The sequence below is a fragment of the Delphinus delphis genome, chromosome 4 (assembly GCF_949987515.2).
Source record: "Delphinus delphis chromosome 4, mDelDel1.2, whole genome shotgun sequence".
In the NCBI taxonomy this organism is placed as follows: Eukaryota; Metazoa; Chordata; class Mammalia; order Artiodactyla; family Delphinidae; genus Delphinus; species Delphinus delphis.
This window is the reverse complement of record NC_082686.1, coordinates 46,169,898-46,189,271: the sequence shown is the minus strand read 5'-3', so window position 1 is coordinate 46,189,271 and position 19,374 is coordinate 46,169,898. Positions and strand designations below refer to the sequence as shown.

General features: G+C 38.6%; 1 protein-coding gene across 1 annotated transcript in view; it reads left to right on the top strand.

Moving 5' to 3' along the window:
* DCBLD2 (discoidin, CUB and LCCL domain containing 2) overlaps nucleotides 1–19,128 on the top strand; it is an 88,798-nt gene extending 69,670 nt beyond the window's left edge. Inside the window, exons 9-16 of the mRNA XM_060010531.1 lie at nucleotides 239–363; nucleotides 4,962–5,112; nucleotides 5,923–6,009; nucleotides 6,156–6,281; nucleotides 9,622–9,715; nucleotides 13,476–13,525; nucleotides 15,455–15,592; nucleotides 16,306–19,128. Of these exons, the coding sequence (XP_059866514.1) occupies nucleotides 239–363; nucleotides 4,962–5,112; nucleotides 5,923–6,009; nucleotides 6,156–6,281; nucleotides 9,622–9,715; nucleotides 13,476–13,525; nucleotides 15,455–15,592; nucleotides 16,306–16,775 (1,241 nt within the window). The 3' untranslated portion in view covers nucleotides 16,776–19,128. The remainder of the gene's footprint in view (nucleotides 1–238; nucleotides 364–4,961; nucleotides 5,113–5,922; nucleotides 6,010–6,155; nucleotides 6,282–9,621; nucleotides 9,716–13,475; nucleotides 13,526–15,454; nucleotides 15,593–16,305) is intronic.
* The last annotated feature ends 246 nt before the right edge of the window (nucleotides 19,129–19,374 follow it).

Below are 19,374 nucleotides of genomic sequence, written 5' to 3'. Positions count from 1 at the left end.
CAAGCTGCTAAAATACAATAGTCCTTTCCTTACGTGTGCCTGTCATTCTTCTTGTCTCTACAAGGGAGCAAAGCCGAGGATTTAGTTACCATTAGGATGAAAACGTGCACTTAGATATGGTAATGTGCCAGAGACAAAAAATGTTTCAACAGTACATTTTAGGTGTTAATGCTTCAATGATGAACAAACTTCAAAGATCAGACCGTGAGCACTAACAAAAGGACCTCTCCATTCCCAGGCATTGTAACCACCGGCTCCACCATGGTGGAGCACAATTACTATGTGTCAGCCTACAGAATTCTGTACAGTGATGATGGGCAGAGATGGACTGTGTACAGAGAGCCTGGTGTGGAGCAGGATAAGGTAAAATGATTACCAGAGTATTTTTAAAGAACATTAAAAAGGGGGATGGGGGGTAGGTGGCCTTTGCCAAAAGCCACAGAAGCTCTTCCTGTGTGATATAAAAATTAAATATCATTTGGTCTTACTCTGCCCTCTTCTGGTTATTTTAGGTAGTGTTAGTTATTGGCCTTACCCTTCTACCTGTGGTTAGGAAATTCTCAGTGCTTCTAGGTCCCTTTTGATGATTTTAAGGGTAAGTACTTGCCTGATTTTTTTTTTTTCCAGTACAGTTTAATTCACTTGTTTAAATAATTCATTAAGAAATAATAAAAAGGAACTTTAATTTTTTGTCCTTAAAAAGATTTTCTTATCAATCCACAGAATGATGTAGAGCCTAACTTGTTCCTAGATTTCTACTGTAGGCCAGTGGGGGTGGGGACAACAGAGCTAAAGGTAGAAGGGCATTAAATTGTAGGATATTATAGAAAGGTCATGTCAAGATCACCTCACCAACTTTTGTCGTAGAAAACAACTTTTTTTCCACCTGAAGAATTTCCTTAACTTCTGTGGTAATAATGAACTGTAGTTCTAGTTAGCAAAAAATGACAATGCTTAGGGGTAGAAAGCAAGTAGGTAGAGGTGGCTATCAACTAGAGGTTTGTTACTTTCACCTGGGCTCCTGGACACTGATCCACCCACCACAAGGGGTCCCTGTCCCCAAGGAAGGTGGATGCCTCTCATCTAGAATTGAAATTATGAGCACATTTTTTTCAATGAAACCTCCCTGTGAGTTTTGTTTCAATTTTATGATACTATCAGTTCTCTATCATATACATGATATGCTAATATATTTTCACTTGCCACTTTTCTCATCTCTCTGTTCAAAAAACTCCAGGGATTCCCTTTAATCTTTCATATGGATCTAAACTCTTCAGCTGTTACTCAAGGCCTTCTTTCCTCTCTTCTGCTTGATATCACATGAACTTCAATCTTTGGTGAGCCTCCACCCCTTGAAGCAGATAAAAATATTGTCTCTGAATCTAACTTACTTCTGCCTAATGCCCCCAAACTTACTTTTTACTATTAGCACATACATATTTATTTGTACAATAATATTTGTTACACTTGTAGAATATAGTTAATTTTTTGAAATTATAAGTATTATCCATGCTTATATTATTAAAACATCTAACAACACTGAATTATATTTCTGAAAAACTTTTTTTGGCTTCCTTTTTGAAAGATAATTTCACTGGGTGTAGAATACTAGGTTGACAGTTTTTTCTTTCAATACTTTAAATATGCTGGTCCATTGCTTTCTAGTCTGCATTGTTTTCAGCAAGAATTTATTTTAAGCAATTTTTTTTTTTTTTTTTTTTTTTTGCAATATGAGGGCCTCTCACTGTTGTGGCCTCTCCCATTGCGGAGCACAGGCTCTGGACGCACAGGCTCAGTGGCCATGGCTCACGGGCCCAGCCGCTCCACGGCATGTGGGATCTTCCCAGACCAGGGCACGAACCTGTGTCCCCTGCATCGGCAGGCGGACTCTCAACCACTGCGCCACCAGGGAAGCCCTATTTTAAGCAATTTGATTATGATGTACCTTTGTGTAGTTGTCTTCATGTTTCTTCTGCTTGGATTTCTTTGAGCGTCTTGGATCTGTGGGTTATAATTTCTATCAGATTTGGAAAATTATAGGCCCTTTTTTCTTGAATATGTTGCCTCCTCAGTTCTAACTACGTGAAGATTATGAATCTTGAAGATGTATCAGTTCACTGATGCTCTGTTTATTTTTTTCAAGTCTTTTTCTTTCCATGTTCCAGTTTGGAAAATTTGTATTGTTTTATCTTTAAGTTCATTAATCTATTCCTCTTCAGTGTCTGATCTGCTATTAATCCTATCTGGTGTATTTTATCTCCAACATTGTATTTTTCACTTCTAGATATTTAGTTTTTGGCTTTTAAAATTTCTTCCATGTCTCTCCTTAACATGCTCATCCTTTTCTTTACGTCTAAAACATACGGAGTATATAATAACCCTTTTAATGCCCTTGTCTACTAATACTATATACTAACGTGTCATATCTGGACCTTTATATATTGTTAGATATTATGGGTCCTATTTTACATGCCTGGTAATTTTTGATTGGTTACCAGACATTGTGAACTTCATATTGCTTGGTGTTCGATTTCTTTTTTTTATTATTACTCCTTTAAATATTTTTGAGCTTTATTCTGGGATGCAGTTAGGTTCCTTGGAAATCATGTGATCTTTTCAAAGCTTACATTTTAGGTTTGTTAGGCAGCACCTGAGCAGTTTTAGTTCTAATTTTTCCCCACTACTGAGACAATACTGTTCTAAGAACTCAATCCAATGTCCCATGTATATGAGGTTTCTCCAGTCTCTGTTGGCAACATAAGTTGGCCCAGCCCTGTATGGCCCTGAGAATTGTTCTCCTGTTCCTTTCTAGTGGTTTTTTTTCCATCCACAGATAGTTTAGTTAAAGGTGTAAGGGGAAACCCCAACAGACCCTAGAAGTCTCTGTGTAATTCTTGTCTCTCCCACACTCTGCCCTGCAAATTCTAGCTGCCTTAGCCTCTCCATCTCTGAGCTCTCCCTCAATTCAGGGAGACCACCATGCTCTTTCCAGGCAATACTGGTGCAATAGAAGGGCTCACCTCATTTGTTTTCCTCCACTTGGGGAGTATTGCCCTTTGCTGCCTGTTGTCCAGCCTCTGAAAACCATTGTTTCATATATTTTATCTGATTTTTCAGATCTTTAAGGCAGAAGGATAAATCCAGTCCCTGTTAGTCTGTCGTGGGTAGAAGTGGAAGTGCTTACAATGAATTATATGAAATAACAGTCTTTTTTGCCTCACTTATGTTTGTCCATCTGCTCTCTCATCTACTCCCAACTCAGGGATAATTGATGTATTCATTTTCATACCCTTTCTAAGCACGCACACATACATGAGCACATACACAAAGATTCAGGCTGCTTTTGGTTTTGTTTTCAGAAAATGGGAATGTATATACAAGTTGTTTTCATAATATATTGCTTTTTAATAGTATGCCATTTTTGTGTTTGGTAATATCCAATAAAATGTAAGTTCCTTGAGGGTGAAAACTTTGACTTCCATTTCCATTTCACCCTCGTGGCACCTTGTGAGCCTCCACATTACACGGGGGGGGGGGTCATAATAAATGCTTGTACATTAAATGTAAATCCTTTTTACTTAGTTTTTATGAAATCTTTTTCCTTTAAGTTTTTTATGAAGATGAGATGGCAGTATGGAGTAAAATTTCAGGGATAGTTTTTATGTCCTAAGATGATGATGTTTAGTTATTGTTCCTGTTCCACTAATATAATAGACTACAAGGAATCGCCTTCATTTTACTTGAGAGTAATATCTGAGGAAATGATGGAAGCTTACTAGTTCAGAGATTATTGTAACTTCAGACCTCTTTAAAAATGAAGGATATTAAATCATCTTAGAAGGTTATAGTCGAATGCCATTTGAATCAGCCAGGAAGAAAATAGCTATAATATTTGGAAATAACTTGATTGAGGAGTTAAACATTTACTTGTTCTCACATTAACTGAGAAAAAACCACTTGGATTTTAGGCAGGTATCTGTTTATTGATGGTCTTTAGAAACTGCCTAGGTAATTTGGCCTGAAGAAATGAGGAGGGCTCTTTTTTGCTTAGTGGAGCCCTATGGTTAAGTCAGAAGACACAGATTCAAATCACTGCTGTAAACTGACTGGCTATGTAGTCCACTTACATTGTATAAACCGCAGTGTTCTGGGTTCTGCCTATTTTGTAGGCTTGTCATGAAGAACATCTGAGTTAATTATATGAAGATGCTTTGTAAATAATGAAGAGCTGTTCCAGTGTGAGATACTATTATTATTTGCTTGAAATAGTTGAGGGAATGAAATAGTCACCTGAAATTATGTTTCTGCCTAAGGATTATTCATGTGATGCATTTGTGGCTATTTAGTTATGATTATTAAATTAGGCAGTGGGCAGCATCACTTTTCTGGTTCAAATAGCAGGAAATGAAAATGTATGATATGGGAACTGTGTTTATATAGTTTCTCCAGTAGGCGGAGCTATGTATCTGTTATGTGTTTGTTAGTGTATGTTCACTTTCAGTCTATTTATGGAGAGAAAAATTATGAAAGGTACACAGTACAGCATTTCCTCTAAGACCTCAAATGTTCAATTATGCTTTACTTTGAAAATAAAATTAATATATTTAAATAGTTGGTGATTCCACAGGACTAGAGTTACTAATTCATTAATACAAGGTACTGTGCACTGCAACCGAAACCTTCTTCCCAAATTGCCAAGTTAGAACTTTTGTTATGTTTAAGTCATCTTAAAATCATTTCTATATTCAGTATTTTCCTCCTATGAAATTTTTATGAAGAGTGTGCAGTTTAATAGTTTTACCAAATTATGATTAATTTATTTTCTTAGAAATTAATGCTTAATGTCACATTTTACAGAACTCATTTAAGGTCCAGAGCAAAAACCAAAAACATGTTTCAGTGGAGCAGTTTAGCCCTGGCCTCTGTTGATGTAAAGTACCAATTTTTGTTGTTTTTTAAAGATATTTCAAGGAAACAAAGATTATCACCAGGATGTGCGTAATAACTTTTTGCCACCAATTATTGCACGTTTTATTAGAGTGAATCCTACCCAATGGCAGCAGAAAATTGCCATGAAAGTGGAACTGCTTGGATGTCAGTTTATTCCTAAAGGTAAAGCAACAGTATGTTTAAGGCATGTGGTTTTCACTGGATTAATTAAAAATGACTGTGCTGTTCTCTGAGAAATTAATTAATAATAATGTAAGTGTTTATACTCTATAGTATGTTCTTAAAGGGATTTTTAAAAAGAAATAGTTATCCCTGTTAAATATCATATTAGATATCAAACTGGTTTCCAGAATTACAAGTGGAAGAAGAAAGAGAGGGTGTCACTGATGACATAATGCAATGAGATTGCTTTCCAAATGTAGTCTCAACCTTAATAATTTTTAATCAGGTCTCATGTAGTAGAATATTTGTATCATATAAGCACTGGTGATTGTAAGTCACCTTAGCCTAAGTGCCTTTTACTTTGAATAAATTAAAAATGGGAATAACTTCCTTCAAAATTATATAATATTTTAATACTTTGTTTACTGTTATATCCCCCCAAACTACCATAGTGCCTGACACATAGTCGGCCCTCCATAAGTATTTATTAAATGAATTGAATGAGTAGTATATTATACTGTGAACGACATTTTTACAGCTTTATCATTCAACATCATCTGACTCCCTGTTATTTTCCTTCCTAAGAAGATTCTTTTCGGACAATTTAATGATTTAAAAACTCAGAAATCCCAATATATTTGTGCATTTCATGCAGAGTATATTTATCCTTCTGACGTATTTCTCTCTGAGATTTAAAATTAGTGTGCAGAATTAAGTATTCTGGGAAATGTTAAAGACATTTAAAATTACTATATTTAACTATGATTTTTATAAGCAAAATGTATAAACTTTTCTAAACCATTTTTCAAGGTCGTCCTCCAAAACTTACTCAGCCTCCACCTCCTCGGAGCAGCAGTGACCTCAAAAACACTACAGCCCCTCCAAAAATAGCCAAAGGTATGCCTACTTTAAATGTGAGAATTTGATGTTCCCTGGATTTGTGGTATAATTTTCCATAAACATATTAAAAGCATTATAAAGTAACTATTTTAATCAAGCTGGTATAGATTAAAGAATAAAATGTTTTTAAAACTTTTTTCAAGGTCGTGCCCCCAAATTTACTCAACCACTACAACCTCGAAGTAGCAATGAATTTCCTGCACACACAGAGCAAACAACTGCCACTCCTGAAATCAAAAATACCACCATAACTCCAAATGTGACCAAAGGTATGCAAACCCCAAAATTAATACCTGTTCATAGTAGTGAGTTTTTTTGTTTTTAACTTAAGTTTTCAGAAACATTTCCAGCTTTTAAATGCTCAGGATTCTTTCCCTCTGTTTTTTAAGTATTGCAAAAAATTTGATTCCATACCTTATAGAAAAAGCTGGCTGCATTGCTCTAAGTTCTATTATCTGGTACTATGTAAAATGGTTCTTTAAATATTTAGAGATGGCTGCTGTATTCTAGGCTTCCTCTTATGATTTTTTTCCCTCTATAGCTAAATATATGGAGTCTCAGGCTTAGGAAGATAATTTTTCTAGAAATAACTAAAACCATAGCAGGAAACAAACTTTTTTTCTGATTATACATTAATCTGCTGGATAGGCAACTTGGTAGGATAAAGGGAAGAAGGAAAAAAGAAGTTTTGGTGAAAATACATACTTTTTTTTAAAAAAAGATACTCTGTTAACATTTATTTTAAAAATTTGGTCTCTGTTTTTTAAATGTTTACAGATTTTCAGATTATAAATAGTGTGTTTTTCAATTTACTTTCAAATTTTGCTTTTAATTATTAGTATATAAGGTGTTAACATATATAAAACATAGTAGTTTTTTTATTTTACTAGTTTGAAAACAAAATTTCTGTTGAATTCAGGAACAAAAAGCATCAGTGCCATGGAGGAATTAATTTCAGTGTTGACAGATAAAAAGCACACTAATTTTCAGGACAGTGCAGAGAAGAGAAAGCAGTTCATTCAGAGTAACTTGTGCCACATAGCACTTAATCATTCTCATTTTCTGAAAATTTGCCTGGATTCAGATAACTTTCTACAACTTCCTACATGTCAGTTTCCTTCCTATCTTCTGAAGTATTCCCAAAGAGACCAATTTCTTTCTCATGCTGCAGGAAAAGCTAGTATTGACTGAAAAACAAAACCTCACAACCTAGAAGTTGAGAATTATGTTTTATTCAGGGTCTTACTGGGGACAGTAGCCTGGGATACAGCCTCTCAGATTGTTCTGAAAAACTGTTCCAAAGAGGGAGGAGCCAGGATTTATAGGGGTTTATGCTGGAAAAAATGTAGTCAAACATCAAAAAATTACCGCTAATCACAAAAACCAGACGTCTCAAGTTAATGATTTTAGTGCTTTTCTATGTGTGGGAAGATGCAAGAGTCTGAGCTCATTGAAATTATTCATTGATATGTATCTTAACTGTTTAGAGCCAGTATTCTGTTTTTCTCCATCCTGAATTCCCCTCAGGGCGCAGAGTCACGGGGTGGGAGTAGTGTCTGAGGACTTGGTGGCAACTCTTTGAAATGGCAGGGGCAACATTTATTTTGTCCAGTCTAGAGAGAAGCAAGAGTTGACAGAGACGAGAAATTTCAGCATCCCACAAAGAGCTTCTTATCCATTTACAGAAAGCATGCGTTCAGGTGGAATCCCAGACCACATACCCAGATGGAAAAACAGTCTTTTAAAAGTGTTGTTCATCTTAAAATCTGATTATATAATTTTAAAATCTTAGGACTAAAAGGGTTCTTAAAGCATTTTCTTCCGGAACTAGGATCCCTGTAATCTTTAAAATAACAAAGAACATCTAGGTCTTTTTGGTTGAAGACCTCCTGTCTCCTTTTCTTTGGAACAGTAGTATGTAAACTTTTTATTGTTTTTTTGAACCTAAGCATATATTTTAATGCCTCTGAATAAGTCAGACTGTATCCATCTGAACCTGATTATTCTCTCTACAATTTCACAAATTTTAGGGATAAAGCGCATTTGCTTTTCTAATTTCTTAGTCCTTTCTATCCTGAGTCATGATTTCTGTTTTATTCACTTCTCCTTTCTCCATTTTTACATCCAGGCTGAGAGTGATGCTGGTGCAAATCATGTCATGGTCAGATTTGTGCCACTGCTGTAATGTCCAGATCCTCCCTCAGTGGAGCCCTCAGTAGCAGCTGGTGGACTTTCTGTTTCCCTGGTTAGCTCTTTTGTCTGTTCTCAACAGTAGCTGTTTGAAACATTCTCTGTATTTTTCAAACCCTTGACCCAGAGATCCTCAGTCACTCTCAGTTACATCTTCAGCTTCCCAAAGTAGAAGCCATTCAAAGGGCATTTCCTTTTTTGGAGCCTGCATACTCACCTAGTTCCCATCCATACAGCTTCTCAGAGGCCTGGTGTTATTGATTATCCTCTTCCTACCTGTATCTTTAGCTTCTTTCTCTCTTTGGGTGGGATTATAAGGAGTAAATAAGATGCAGGTCTGGCGCTTAGCACCCAGTAAATAGCAGCAGTTGTTGCTGTTATCACCCTCATGGCCAGGAGGAGGTTGAGAGGTGGAGGAAGAAACTAGTGTCCCAACTGACCTTAAGCAGACCATTTCTGCCCAGGATTCTTTATCTATGGAGTGAGATAAGGGGATTAAGTGATCTCCAAGTCCCTGCAGGCTCCAGCATTGTGTTGGTTTCTGCCTTGTTCGTACACACGTTTGGTTTCTATACTTAATACTATATTATTATCTTCCTGTATCTATAAATATTTTGCCATCACTTCCAATTGCTGGATGATATTTTAATATTATTTTATAAGGATAATATTTTTATTATAAGGAGGAGACCATGATTTACTTATTCCCTTTCATTGTTGGGCATTTGGATTACTTACAGTTTTACAGTCTTCTGCAGATACAGAAGCAAACATATTTAAAGATACGTCTTTGAATCCCATCTTAATTTTTTCCTAAGGATAAATTCTACATAGAGAATTGCCAAGTAATAGGTTTTTATAGATATTGCCCCAAAATGCCAATCAGAAAGGTAGTTTCGATTTATAGTCCCATCAAAATCTCTGTTTCCTGATACCCTTTTCAACAATTAGTTGTTCTTTTAAATATTTGCCAATTTGATAAGCAAAAATAGCATCTTTCTGATTACTAGTGAGGTGAACATGCTTAATGGTCACTTGTGCTCTTAATGCGTTGCTCTTTCATCTCTGCTGATTTTTCTGTTGTTTATTTTTTACTTGTAAATTCTGTAATAGATCAACTATATTAACCTTTTATCACGTATGCAGAAAATACGTTTTCCCAGTTTATCATTTGTCTTTTAATTTGTCTTGGTGATTTAAAAACTGCAAAGGTGGAGCAAATAATGTGACGCACTTCCATGTATCCATGAAGTCCTCTGCAATTACCACTCGTGCCCACTCTCATTGCATAAATTATGTTTATGGCATTTTTTTGAGATAGAAAAGCTTTGAATGGTGATATGGTTAATATGTACTCTTCTCCTTAATGATCCCTTTGGTATTAATGTGTGTTTTTGTTTGTTTGTTTTTGTTTTTCAGATGTAGCCTTGGCCGCCGTCCTTGTCCCTGTGCTGGTCATGGTCCTTACCACTCTCATTCTCATACTAGTGTGTGCTTGGCATTGGAGAAACAGGTTCGTACAAAACTAGTTCACCTAACTGGTCCTAGAGGGGATGTTTCCAAATGTGAAATAGAAACTAAATATAGAAGATGAACTTTTTTGAGAGGGAGAGTTAAGATAGCCATTAGAATAAAAATATATATACTTCTCCTTTATTCCTGTAAAAAATGAGTAAGTTCAATTCCATAATCAGTTACTGAGTACCTTTATTATATCAAATTTTGTATTATACAATGGGTTACACACATCAGTAAGATATAATAGATACTTAGTAGCACTTTGAAAGAATGAGACACAATTATTATCTCCAGATTGTTTAGCAGGGTTGACCACTATACTTTGGCATGATGAGTTGTATATGAAGTGCTGGGGAACACAGACGTAAGAACCATGAGAATTACCTGAAACCTTTTTTTCAGAAAAGAGTGTTCCTCAAATTTGGCATGGTTTGCCTTAAAGGAGGGATTACATTTGGCGAGACAGAGGAAGAGAGAATGGCCCAGATGGATGGGATGGCTTGCAGGAAGGCACAGAGTTGTGGAATGTAGGCAGAACAGTGAGTCATCCCACAGGGGCTTGGCGTGCGGGAGCGCTAGGAGACCCATAGAAATGCAGCCTGGACCTGGGACCAGGAAGGACTTTCTGTAGATGGGGAAATCCTTGAGCAGGGTTCAGCGGACAGGTGATATTATCAGATGATTGTAGAAAAATGGTGGCAGGAGGGTGGATTGAAGAGGAGAGAGAGACTAGAAGAGGCAGAGAGATGAGTTAGGAAACTTTTAAGGCCACACAGGAACATGATACAGCAATTCTAGGAAAGGGAGAGACTTGGAGGGGGAGAGGGTTCCCAGAGGTGTCAGTGCAGGGCTTGACTGGCCACTTGCTAAGGAAGGAGGAGGATCTAAGTTTCTCTCACGTTTCTGGCTTGTGCAGTTGACCGGTAGAGATGGCGTGAGTAGAGGTAACAGGGTAGGAGGGACAGATTGGTGACTGACAGCTTTGGAGGGACTTCATTTGTCTAGCCATCCAACAGATATTTGAGCCTCCTACTCCCTGCCAAGTATTGAGCTGTGTGCTGGGAGTCCAGTGGTGAACCCCAGAGTCTATGGATGGGAGAGGATACTCTGCAGAAAACCTTCCACCGTGGAACCTGTTTGTTGCAGGGCCCAGCAGTAAGGGCAGGTAGGGATCACGGGATTGGAGATAAAACAGTAGCCAATATTCAACTCACGACTCACTCGGTTTACTATACATAATTAGCGCACAACACAAGTTAGGCAAAGTGTGGGGGGGGTGGACAGGGGAGGAGGGTGTAAACGAACCACTCCAAGGAGAAGCCTTGAAGGAGGCATCTCAGCACCAATAGCAGCACATGACAAGTGAGAGTGGGAAACCACCCCGGCTCCAGCAGGGCCGCAGGCGGCCTCCATCTGGAACAGCTCTCAGCAGCATGGGGGCCTCCAGCCAAGATCCTTCAGGTCACTCTGTTCAATGGTCTCCTCTTAAGGAATAACTGTTACCCCAGGGGAAGAGTCTGGACTCCTTCAGTTGTTGTCTGTTCCCGTGCCATACATGGCCCATCAAACTTCTTGTCTAAAGTAATATTCTCAGTTTATCATTCGAGGACACTGGCAGTCCTTCAGTGGATGTTTCAAAACAACTCATAGGCAAGTTCGTGTTGGCCACTGGGACTCCATTTTGAACTACGTAACATGTCTTAAATAGCTTAAATCCTCTAAGTTTCACCCAAGATGAGTAGGAATCATAACCGTACCAACCACAGTTTGTTCCACGGGTGGAAGGAAGCTGGAGGAGGCGTGGGTCCTGGATTCCTGGTGTTGGGGGCTGTCTGTACAGAACTGACAACTTAGCATGAGGGCATGAGGCGGGGGAGGAGGGAACAGGGCTCTGGGAGAGTCCAGGAAGGAAAGTTCACGATGCTTTCAGGGAACCGGACAGCAACAGTGGTAGTGGTGAGAACAGTAGCAACGGCAGTTGCATAGAAAATAAAACGAAATGCTGGTTTTACACGTTTTTCTAAATGCCTTACGTGTTTTAACTCATTTAATCCTTAAAACAACCTGTGAAGCAGGTGTTGTTATAAATCCCATTTTATAGAAGAGGAAAGTGAGACTCAGAGAGCACAGGTAACTTGTCCCAGGTCACCTGGTCAGCACATGGCAGGGTGGAGATTTGGTCCAGGCTTCAGAGCCCGTGCTGTTAGCCGCTGCAGCCTCTGATCAATCGGCAGTTCAAGTCTAACTACTCTGCGGTTAAAGCCCCAGGGCGTGGGCGTGAGGACAGGGGAGTAGAGCTGTTGAGAGGCAGGAGGCAAGTCCTGAGATCAGTGTGGGATGACGTTTAAAGGACTCTGGACATTCAGACTCCCAAGAGGCAAGATGGAACATGAGCCTGTTCAGGACAAAAGGTCTGAGCTGCAGAATTGAGGTTACTTCTACAAACGTAGTGGATGAAATTGCTGACGACTGGCTTTGTGACAAGGAGTAAAGAGGAAGCGCCGTTAAGGGGCTTATGGAAAATAGCCAGGAGAAAAGTAATAATAAAAACAGCTGCAAGTTACTGAATCCCTAACCTATGCAGGGCACTGTTCTAAGTACTTTACATGTAACGAATAAATCACCTGCAGCTTTGTCACTGGAGATCAAGAATATGAAATCCTTTATAGTACAACCCTTGGACAGCTTCAGCACCTACCATCTCGTCCACAAATTTTACGCTATACCTTACTTTGAAATAATGAAGTATTATATTTTAAATACAGCCAGACTTTAAAATGAGGGAGCTTTTAGTATCAATAATAAAAACATAGTCTTATACTAGAGAAGAATGTTTCGAAGCAGGAAAAACACATAGCTTGGGCTCTTTGAGAAAGCCCCACTTGTGATCTTCAGCAAGTCACATAACCCTCTTTTCCTCGTTGACAACACTAGAAAAACTTTCTCTTTAGCTTGCAGCGCATTATTTTAATTAGCTGTACATCAGAAAATGTCCTTTTGTGTGCTTGATTTTTTTCTTTTTAAAAGGCTTACGGTAGATAGCAATTCTTAATGTTGGGGAGGGACAGAAGTTTCTCCAGGGGAGGATGTGTCAGAATTCTGAGGAGCAGGCTGGGGGAGAACGTTCTTCGTTGCACACGTGGCCCTCGGTCCCCTCACTGTTAGTGACAGCGTTGGCTTATCTTGCACATGGTAGAGGAATCAGGTCTATGCAGTTAAGGGTGTGTGACACTTTAAACTTCTCAGCGGCAAAGGACTGTAGAAAAAAAGTAAGTTGGAAAAAAAAGTAACAATGTAGAAGAAAATATGGGGGTTTTGTTGCTTTTGTTGTATCCTGTGAACTTTGTGAATTGACTGATTTGTGAAATTTGTATTTGAAACCAAAACAAACCTAACATGATTTCCCCAGAATAATCCACGTGTCAGGCTTGGGTCTTTGATTTGATTCAAGGTTTTTATCTACATAGTCTTTTTTTTTTTTTTATCCCTTTATCCATTTGAGTGGAAAATAGTTGGGTGACAAGATAACTGTCTCAGGAGATAGTTGTTTAATATTTATTGAGAGTCCAGAATTCATGAGCCTCAGCAGTGGCAACTTCAAAAGTCAAGTGAAAGAGGTCTCCCAGGGAAATCAGCAAGTAGAAATGTGTACTCTTGACTAATTATTAACTTTGGTGTTTATCCTGCAGTTTCAGAGCTTTCTTACTAGTGAACTCACTCTATTTGGTATCTTTTTTTTTTCTGTATTTTTCCAGAAAGAAAAAAGCTGAAGGCACCTATGACTTACCTTACTGGGACCGGGCAGGTAATTTGTGGCTTTACATCTCTTTCCATCAGAGGGAAGCCTCTGCCCTCCAGCTGGCAGCAGTGAAAAAGGAAAGCCATTTTCAGGCCCATGTAAACTCCCCAGCACTGTTAGAAAAAATGGCATTCCTCTTCTGTTCTGATCATTTTTACTTTTCTATAAAATCTCTAGTCTCTAAGTAATGAAATGGGAAGTAAGAATTTCTCATAACACATGCTCTGTTCTTTTCCTTTTGGAAAACTTGTCTGGTTTGTCCCATGTATGTCTCGGTCTTGAGGAAACCAGCTTTCTGTGTGGTGTTCGTGAACACTAGGTCAGAAGCAGAGGATTGCAGCCCTGGTGACACAGTGTGTGTGTATGTGTGTGTCACTCTGCTGTGGATATTTACCGCAGTGGAGTTCAGCGTTTTACGAGTCAGTGAAGTCTGCTATCTCTGCCATGAGTTGTCATCTTCCGAATTCCTACTCTCTGTGGCAGGTGGCAGGTTGCTGCGGGTGACACCAGAGGCCTTCTGCGGGCGGGTCTCCCACTTCCCAGTCTCACCACTGGAATGACTGTTAGGGGTCAAAAGAATTCACTGTGACGAGGGTAGAAAAGAGCAGTGATGGGGGCAGGTCTTGGGCTGCTACTTCTCACCGTCGTCCCCCTGCCCCCCACAGGGTTGATCTTAGAATTTTTTAAGCTTATTAAAACTTACTAAAGACCACTGCTATAACAAACTATATCTGGCTGCACTATAATAGCTGTGATTTGCTTCAGTATATGCTTTTGATAGAGATTTCTACTGTGTTCTGCTTTGCACTGGATAGTCTTATCAAAGCAAAAAATAAGTTTGAACAACTTAAGGAACTAGAAAAAGAAGAACAAACTAAACCCAAAGCTATAGGGAAGAAGGAAATAATAAAAGGTTAGAGGAGAGGAACAAAATAGAGAATAGGAAGCAACAGAAAACAACAAGTGTTGGCAAGAATGTGGAGAAACTGGAACCCTTGTGCGCTGTTGGCAGGAATGTAAAATGGTACAGCTTCTGTGGAAAACAGAATTTTTTGTCAGTTCCTCAAAAAATTAAAAATAGAATTACCATATGAACCAGCAATTCCACTTCTAGGTATATACCCAAAAGCATTGAAAGCGGAGTCTTGAAAAGATATTTTTACATCCATGTTCATAGCAGCGTTATTCAGAATAGTTAAAACATGGAAGCAATCCGGGTATCTATCCACCAATAAATGGATAAGCAAAATGTGGTTATACACATAAAATGGAATATTAAGCCTTAAAAAGGAAGGAAATTCTGCAATATATACTACATCGTGGATGAACCTTGAGGCAATTATGCTAAATGAAATAAGTCAGTCGCAAAAGGAAAAATAGCATATGATTCCATTCATACGAGGTACTTAGAGTACTCAAAATTATAAAGACAGAAAGTAGAGTGGTGCTTGCCAGGGGCTGAGGGGAAGAATCAGGAATTACGGTTTACTAGGTATGGAATTTCAGTTTCACCAAGATGAAAGTTCTGGAGATGGACGGTGGGGAGGGTTGCACAACAATGTGAATATGTGTTTAATAACACTGAGCTGTTCAACTGAAAATGGTTCAGGGCGTTCCCCAGCGGCCTAGTGGTTAGGACCCCAGGCTTTCACTGCTGTGGCCCTGGTTCCATCCCCGGTCGGGGAACTGAGATCCTGCAAGCCGTGCAGCGTGGCCAAAAAAAATGGTTAAGATAGGAAATTTTATGTTGTGTGTATTTTACCACCAGAACAACCACCAAAGAAACCAAAAAACCTTGAACACAAAGGCTGGTTTGTATAAATATTTGTTATAGAAATGGCTTAAATGCAACAGGATTTCTCCCTTCATATACTGTTATCATTTCAAACATAGCTTTCTATGTAATGGTCTCTTTTACTTATGATCACAATGAAGGTTGGTGGAAAGGAATGAAGCAGTTTCTTCCTGCCAAATCAGTGGAGCACGAGGAAACCCCAGTTCGCTACAGCAGTAGTGAAGTGAATCACTTGAGTCCTAGAGAAGTCACCACGGTGCTGCAGGCTGACTCTGCAGGTAACTAGTGCAGCCACCAGGGGAAGGAGAAGCTGCCGCGCTCACTGTAAAGAGCTGTGAGATTTGCAGTACCCTTTATCTGTTTCATGTATAGGAGATGAGCTAGTTTCCAAACATAGAACCACTTTTTAAAAAGACCTCAAGAGAGTCATTTCTGTGTCTTAGATGTTCTATCCATAAAATTGGGGTACTCATTTCTAAAAACTTTGGGCATTTTGTCTGCTTACCTGAAATTCCGTTTGGTTTTATTGGGCCTTTGGGGGTTTTAAAAGGAGAGCAGGAAAGGCACAGTGGCCTCACAGTATTTATCCTATTAACCTAGAATACATTTTAAACATTTCCTAATATTTGAAAAAGAAAAAAAAAATCTACGAAATTATTTTCCAAGACGAATATTATTTCAGTAATGGAATATTTATTTTCCAATGAAGTACTGTCTATAAATCTGAAGAACATATACACTCTTTATGCAGACTTCCATGAATGAAGCTTTCTGGCACATCGACTTATTACCACGAGATATAGGGTAACGTCTTTAGTTTTAATTTTTGAAGTTAGTTGTTGCGGGAAGACCCATCAGTCTCCGTTGATAACAAACGTGCCATAAAGAGGTGTTTGTTTTCGGTGCAAGCCTGCAGCTGCCACCCTGAATTATAGGATCCCTGCCTTAATGAGATAACTTTTCTGTTGTCTATGTTTTGCGATACCCACAGAGTATGCACAGCCACTTGTGGGAGGAATTGTTGGCACACTCCATCAGAGATCTACCTTTAAACCAGAGGAAGGCAAAGAAGCAGGCTATGCTGACCTAGACCCTTACAGCTCCCCTGTGCAGGAAGTCTATCATGCCTATGCTGAACCACTCCCGGTTACTGGGCCCGAGTACGCAACCCCAATTGTCGTGGATATGTCCGGGCACCCCACAGCTTCGGTTGGCCTGCCCTCAGCGTCCACTTTCAAAGCTGCAGGGAACCAACCTCCCCCTCTGGTGGGAACATACAACACTCTTCTCTCCAGGACTGACAGCTGCTCCTCAGCCCAGGCCCAGTATGATACGCCGAAAGGTGGGAAGCCGGCTCCAAGTGCCCCAGACGAGTTGGTATACCAAGTGCCACAGAGCGCACAGGGGGCATCAGGAGCAGGGAGGGCTGGCGAGTGTGGTGTTTCTAAAGAAACCCTTTGAAGGTGATGCTGCCTTTTACAAAGCATCATTTTAAAGCACATGGCCTTTTTAAAATTGTATTAGTGGTAGTAATATATAGAACGTATTACATATCTGTCACGGACGTGGTTGGGGGAAATGTGATGACCGAGGTACAGGAAACTACTAATCTTGCCATCTTGCTTTAAAAGTGTTACTGTAGCACAGTTACTGCTTGCCTATTAAATTTCAAATATCCTGTTTGTTACTACTGTAAAACACTATTTTATACAGAAAAAGCTCCCTACTATGCACTTCAAAGAAATTAAAAATCACTGAGAGTATTTATTACCAGTGCTGCAGTTACATTGATGAACTCGAGATGGCTCTGTAAGCCTTTCTGGCAATAACGCACGGTACTGTTATAAAATGTCTGATGGCTTGAAATTCTGCTCTTTGTGAAAGGTGGGTACTATCATGACTTCTTCCTCTTCTATTCCTATATTGCTTTCTGAATTTTTTTTTAAAATAGTGACATAATCCTTGTTTTGATTGCAGTCATATATACTTATCCATCTTTCCTTAGGAAGAGCTATAGCTGGGAAACTGACCTGTAGTGAGCAGTGATTTTTCACTTTCTGACACTCTAACGAGCTTTAACATTTCATAGTACATAACTTGGCCGCATCCCTGCTTGTTCCACCTGGGGCCCTTGGTGGCCAGCCCCGTTCTTGTGTTTATAAATGCTTGAGTTTTTTCAGTGGGTGATGCTTGCTTTATCAACCTCATTATTTCAGATCCCCTAATGTTTCCATGTGGAAACAGGAACAACTTTACAAATTAAAAATGCTGTAAAGGAGATTCTCCCGCCCCGAACTTTACTTGCAATGGAATTTTTCCTAGGAGAGTTGTGAAAAGTTGAGGGTTTCTAAAAGTGAACACTAAACAATACCCACTTATATTTATCACGGTGAAAGGCAAAATCATGACTCCTCGGGAGTCATATAAATTACCACCCCCCGCCGCCAAAAAAAGTAACCGAATTTGTCCTCTTTGGTTTTATGTATACAGGTTATTCTTTGAATCTCAAGGTAATTTGTTGTTTTTAGTCAAATAAAGAAATACTTGTTTTCCACAGTAAACTACTATAAGAAATGTAAACCCAGCATGTATTCTTCAGCTCTGTGTGATTATGCCATCTATGTGGTAGGGGGTGCAGTCCTTTATATTATACCTAAGGAACAAATGTTTCAGCATCCTAGCAAGGGAAAATTCCTGTCTTGTTTTTGGTACTTCTGGGCAACTTCTTTGTCACCATTTGCCCAGAACTAGTTTAAATGACTGAAATAGAAACCATGTGCAGTTTATTAGCGTTAGTGTAGAAACCATCTTTAAAAGTCTTTAGACTGGTAAGATGATATGGAAGCTGACCACGATTAAAATATAGAAACTTGGCATCCCCTCTTCTATCAATCAATATAAACCTTAGTTTGCAGACTTAATATTGAAATATACTTCCCCATCAGGTTCTAGTTGTTTCTTTCAGCCTGTGCCACCAGATGATGGCAGAATATGCTAAATTTGACTAACGATGTACAGTGTTCATTTTGCTTGCTTCCATGAGTCTATCAGTATTGTAAAACGTTGCTTCAAAACAGAACTGCCTATTTCTACGGCCTCCCTGCCTTCTAGTTGTATGATTTTCTTGGTCTTATTTTCAGTGGCTTTTCCTTTTTTCCAACAGACTTTTGAGGCATAATTTTATTCACTGAAAAACCAATACACATTTTGTTTCAAAATATTTGAAACAAAAAGCACAGATGTTGAACTTTTATTAAAACCTATGAATGTGTGAAGCACATGTATTAATGCAGTCATCCCCTTTCAGGTGGGAAGAGAGTAAACCAATTGCTTTATTTTTTTATTCGTCCTTAGTATACAAAAATATACTTTTTCTCAAATCATATGCCTGTTTGAAGCTTTAAGAGAAATGATTTCAGTAACTATTTCATTTTTCCAAAGATGCTTGCTATTTTTGTTTGTGTATACCTGATTGTTTTCCCATAGAACTTTTTTTTGAGAAGCAAATGTCTTCTTAAATAATGCATGTTTTAAGACTTGATTCATATATTGCCACTGTGCTGTTTTTGAACTACCAATAATTTTTATAAAATACTTAGTTTTTAACTACTATTATATATTTTACTTTCCAAATGAAGAGCTGAGCCTGATACAAAGGGTTGTACTGGTTTGTACTTTTTCTTTTAATTCGTATGTTTTCATATTAGAGTTTTGTTTTGGGTTGTTTTTTTTTTCTAATGTTACTATGTCTGCTATATATACAGCTTTGGAGACAATCAAGTAACAACTGAAAATGTGAAAGTAACCATTTTTTTACAAAATTCCCTTGGAATTTTTATTCTTTGCTTGAAACATGTAAAAGATTTAACTCACTGTGGCTTATTGGATTAAATTCTTTCCTGTTAATGCGGTTACAAAAGTAGAATCAGACAGTGGTGCAGGAAATGTGGCCCTTAAGGTTTCATAAAATTACACTGGCTTAGCTGTTACTTGATCTTGGGAACCGGCACAGTTAAAGGGAAGATATTGTGAATGCTGATTTATATTTTATTGAAAGCTG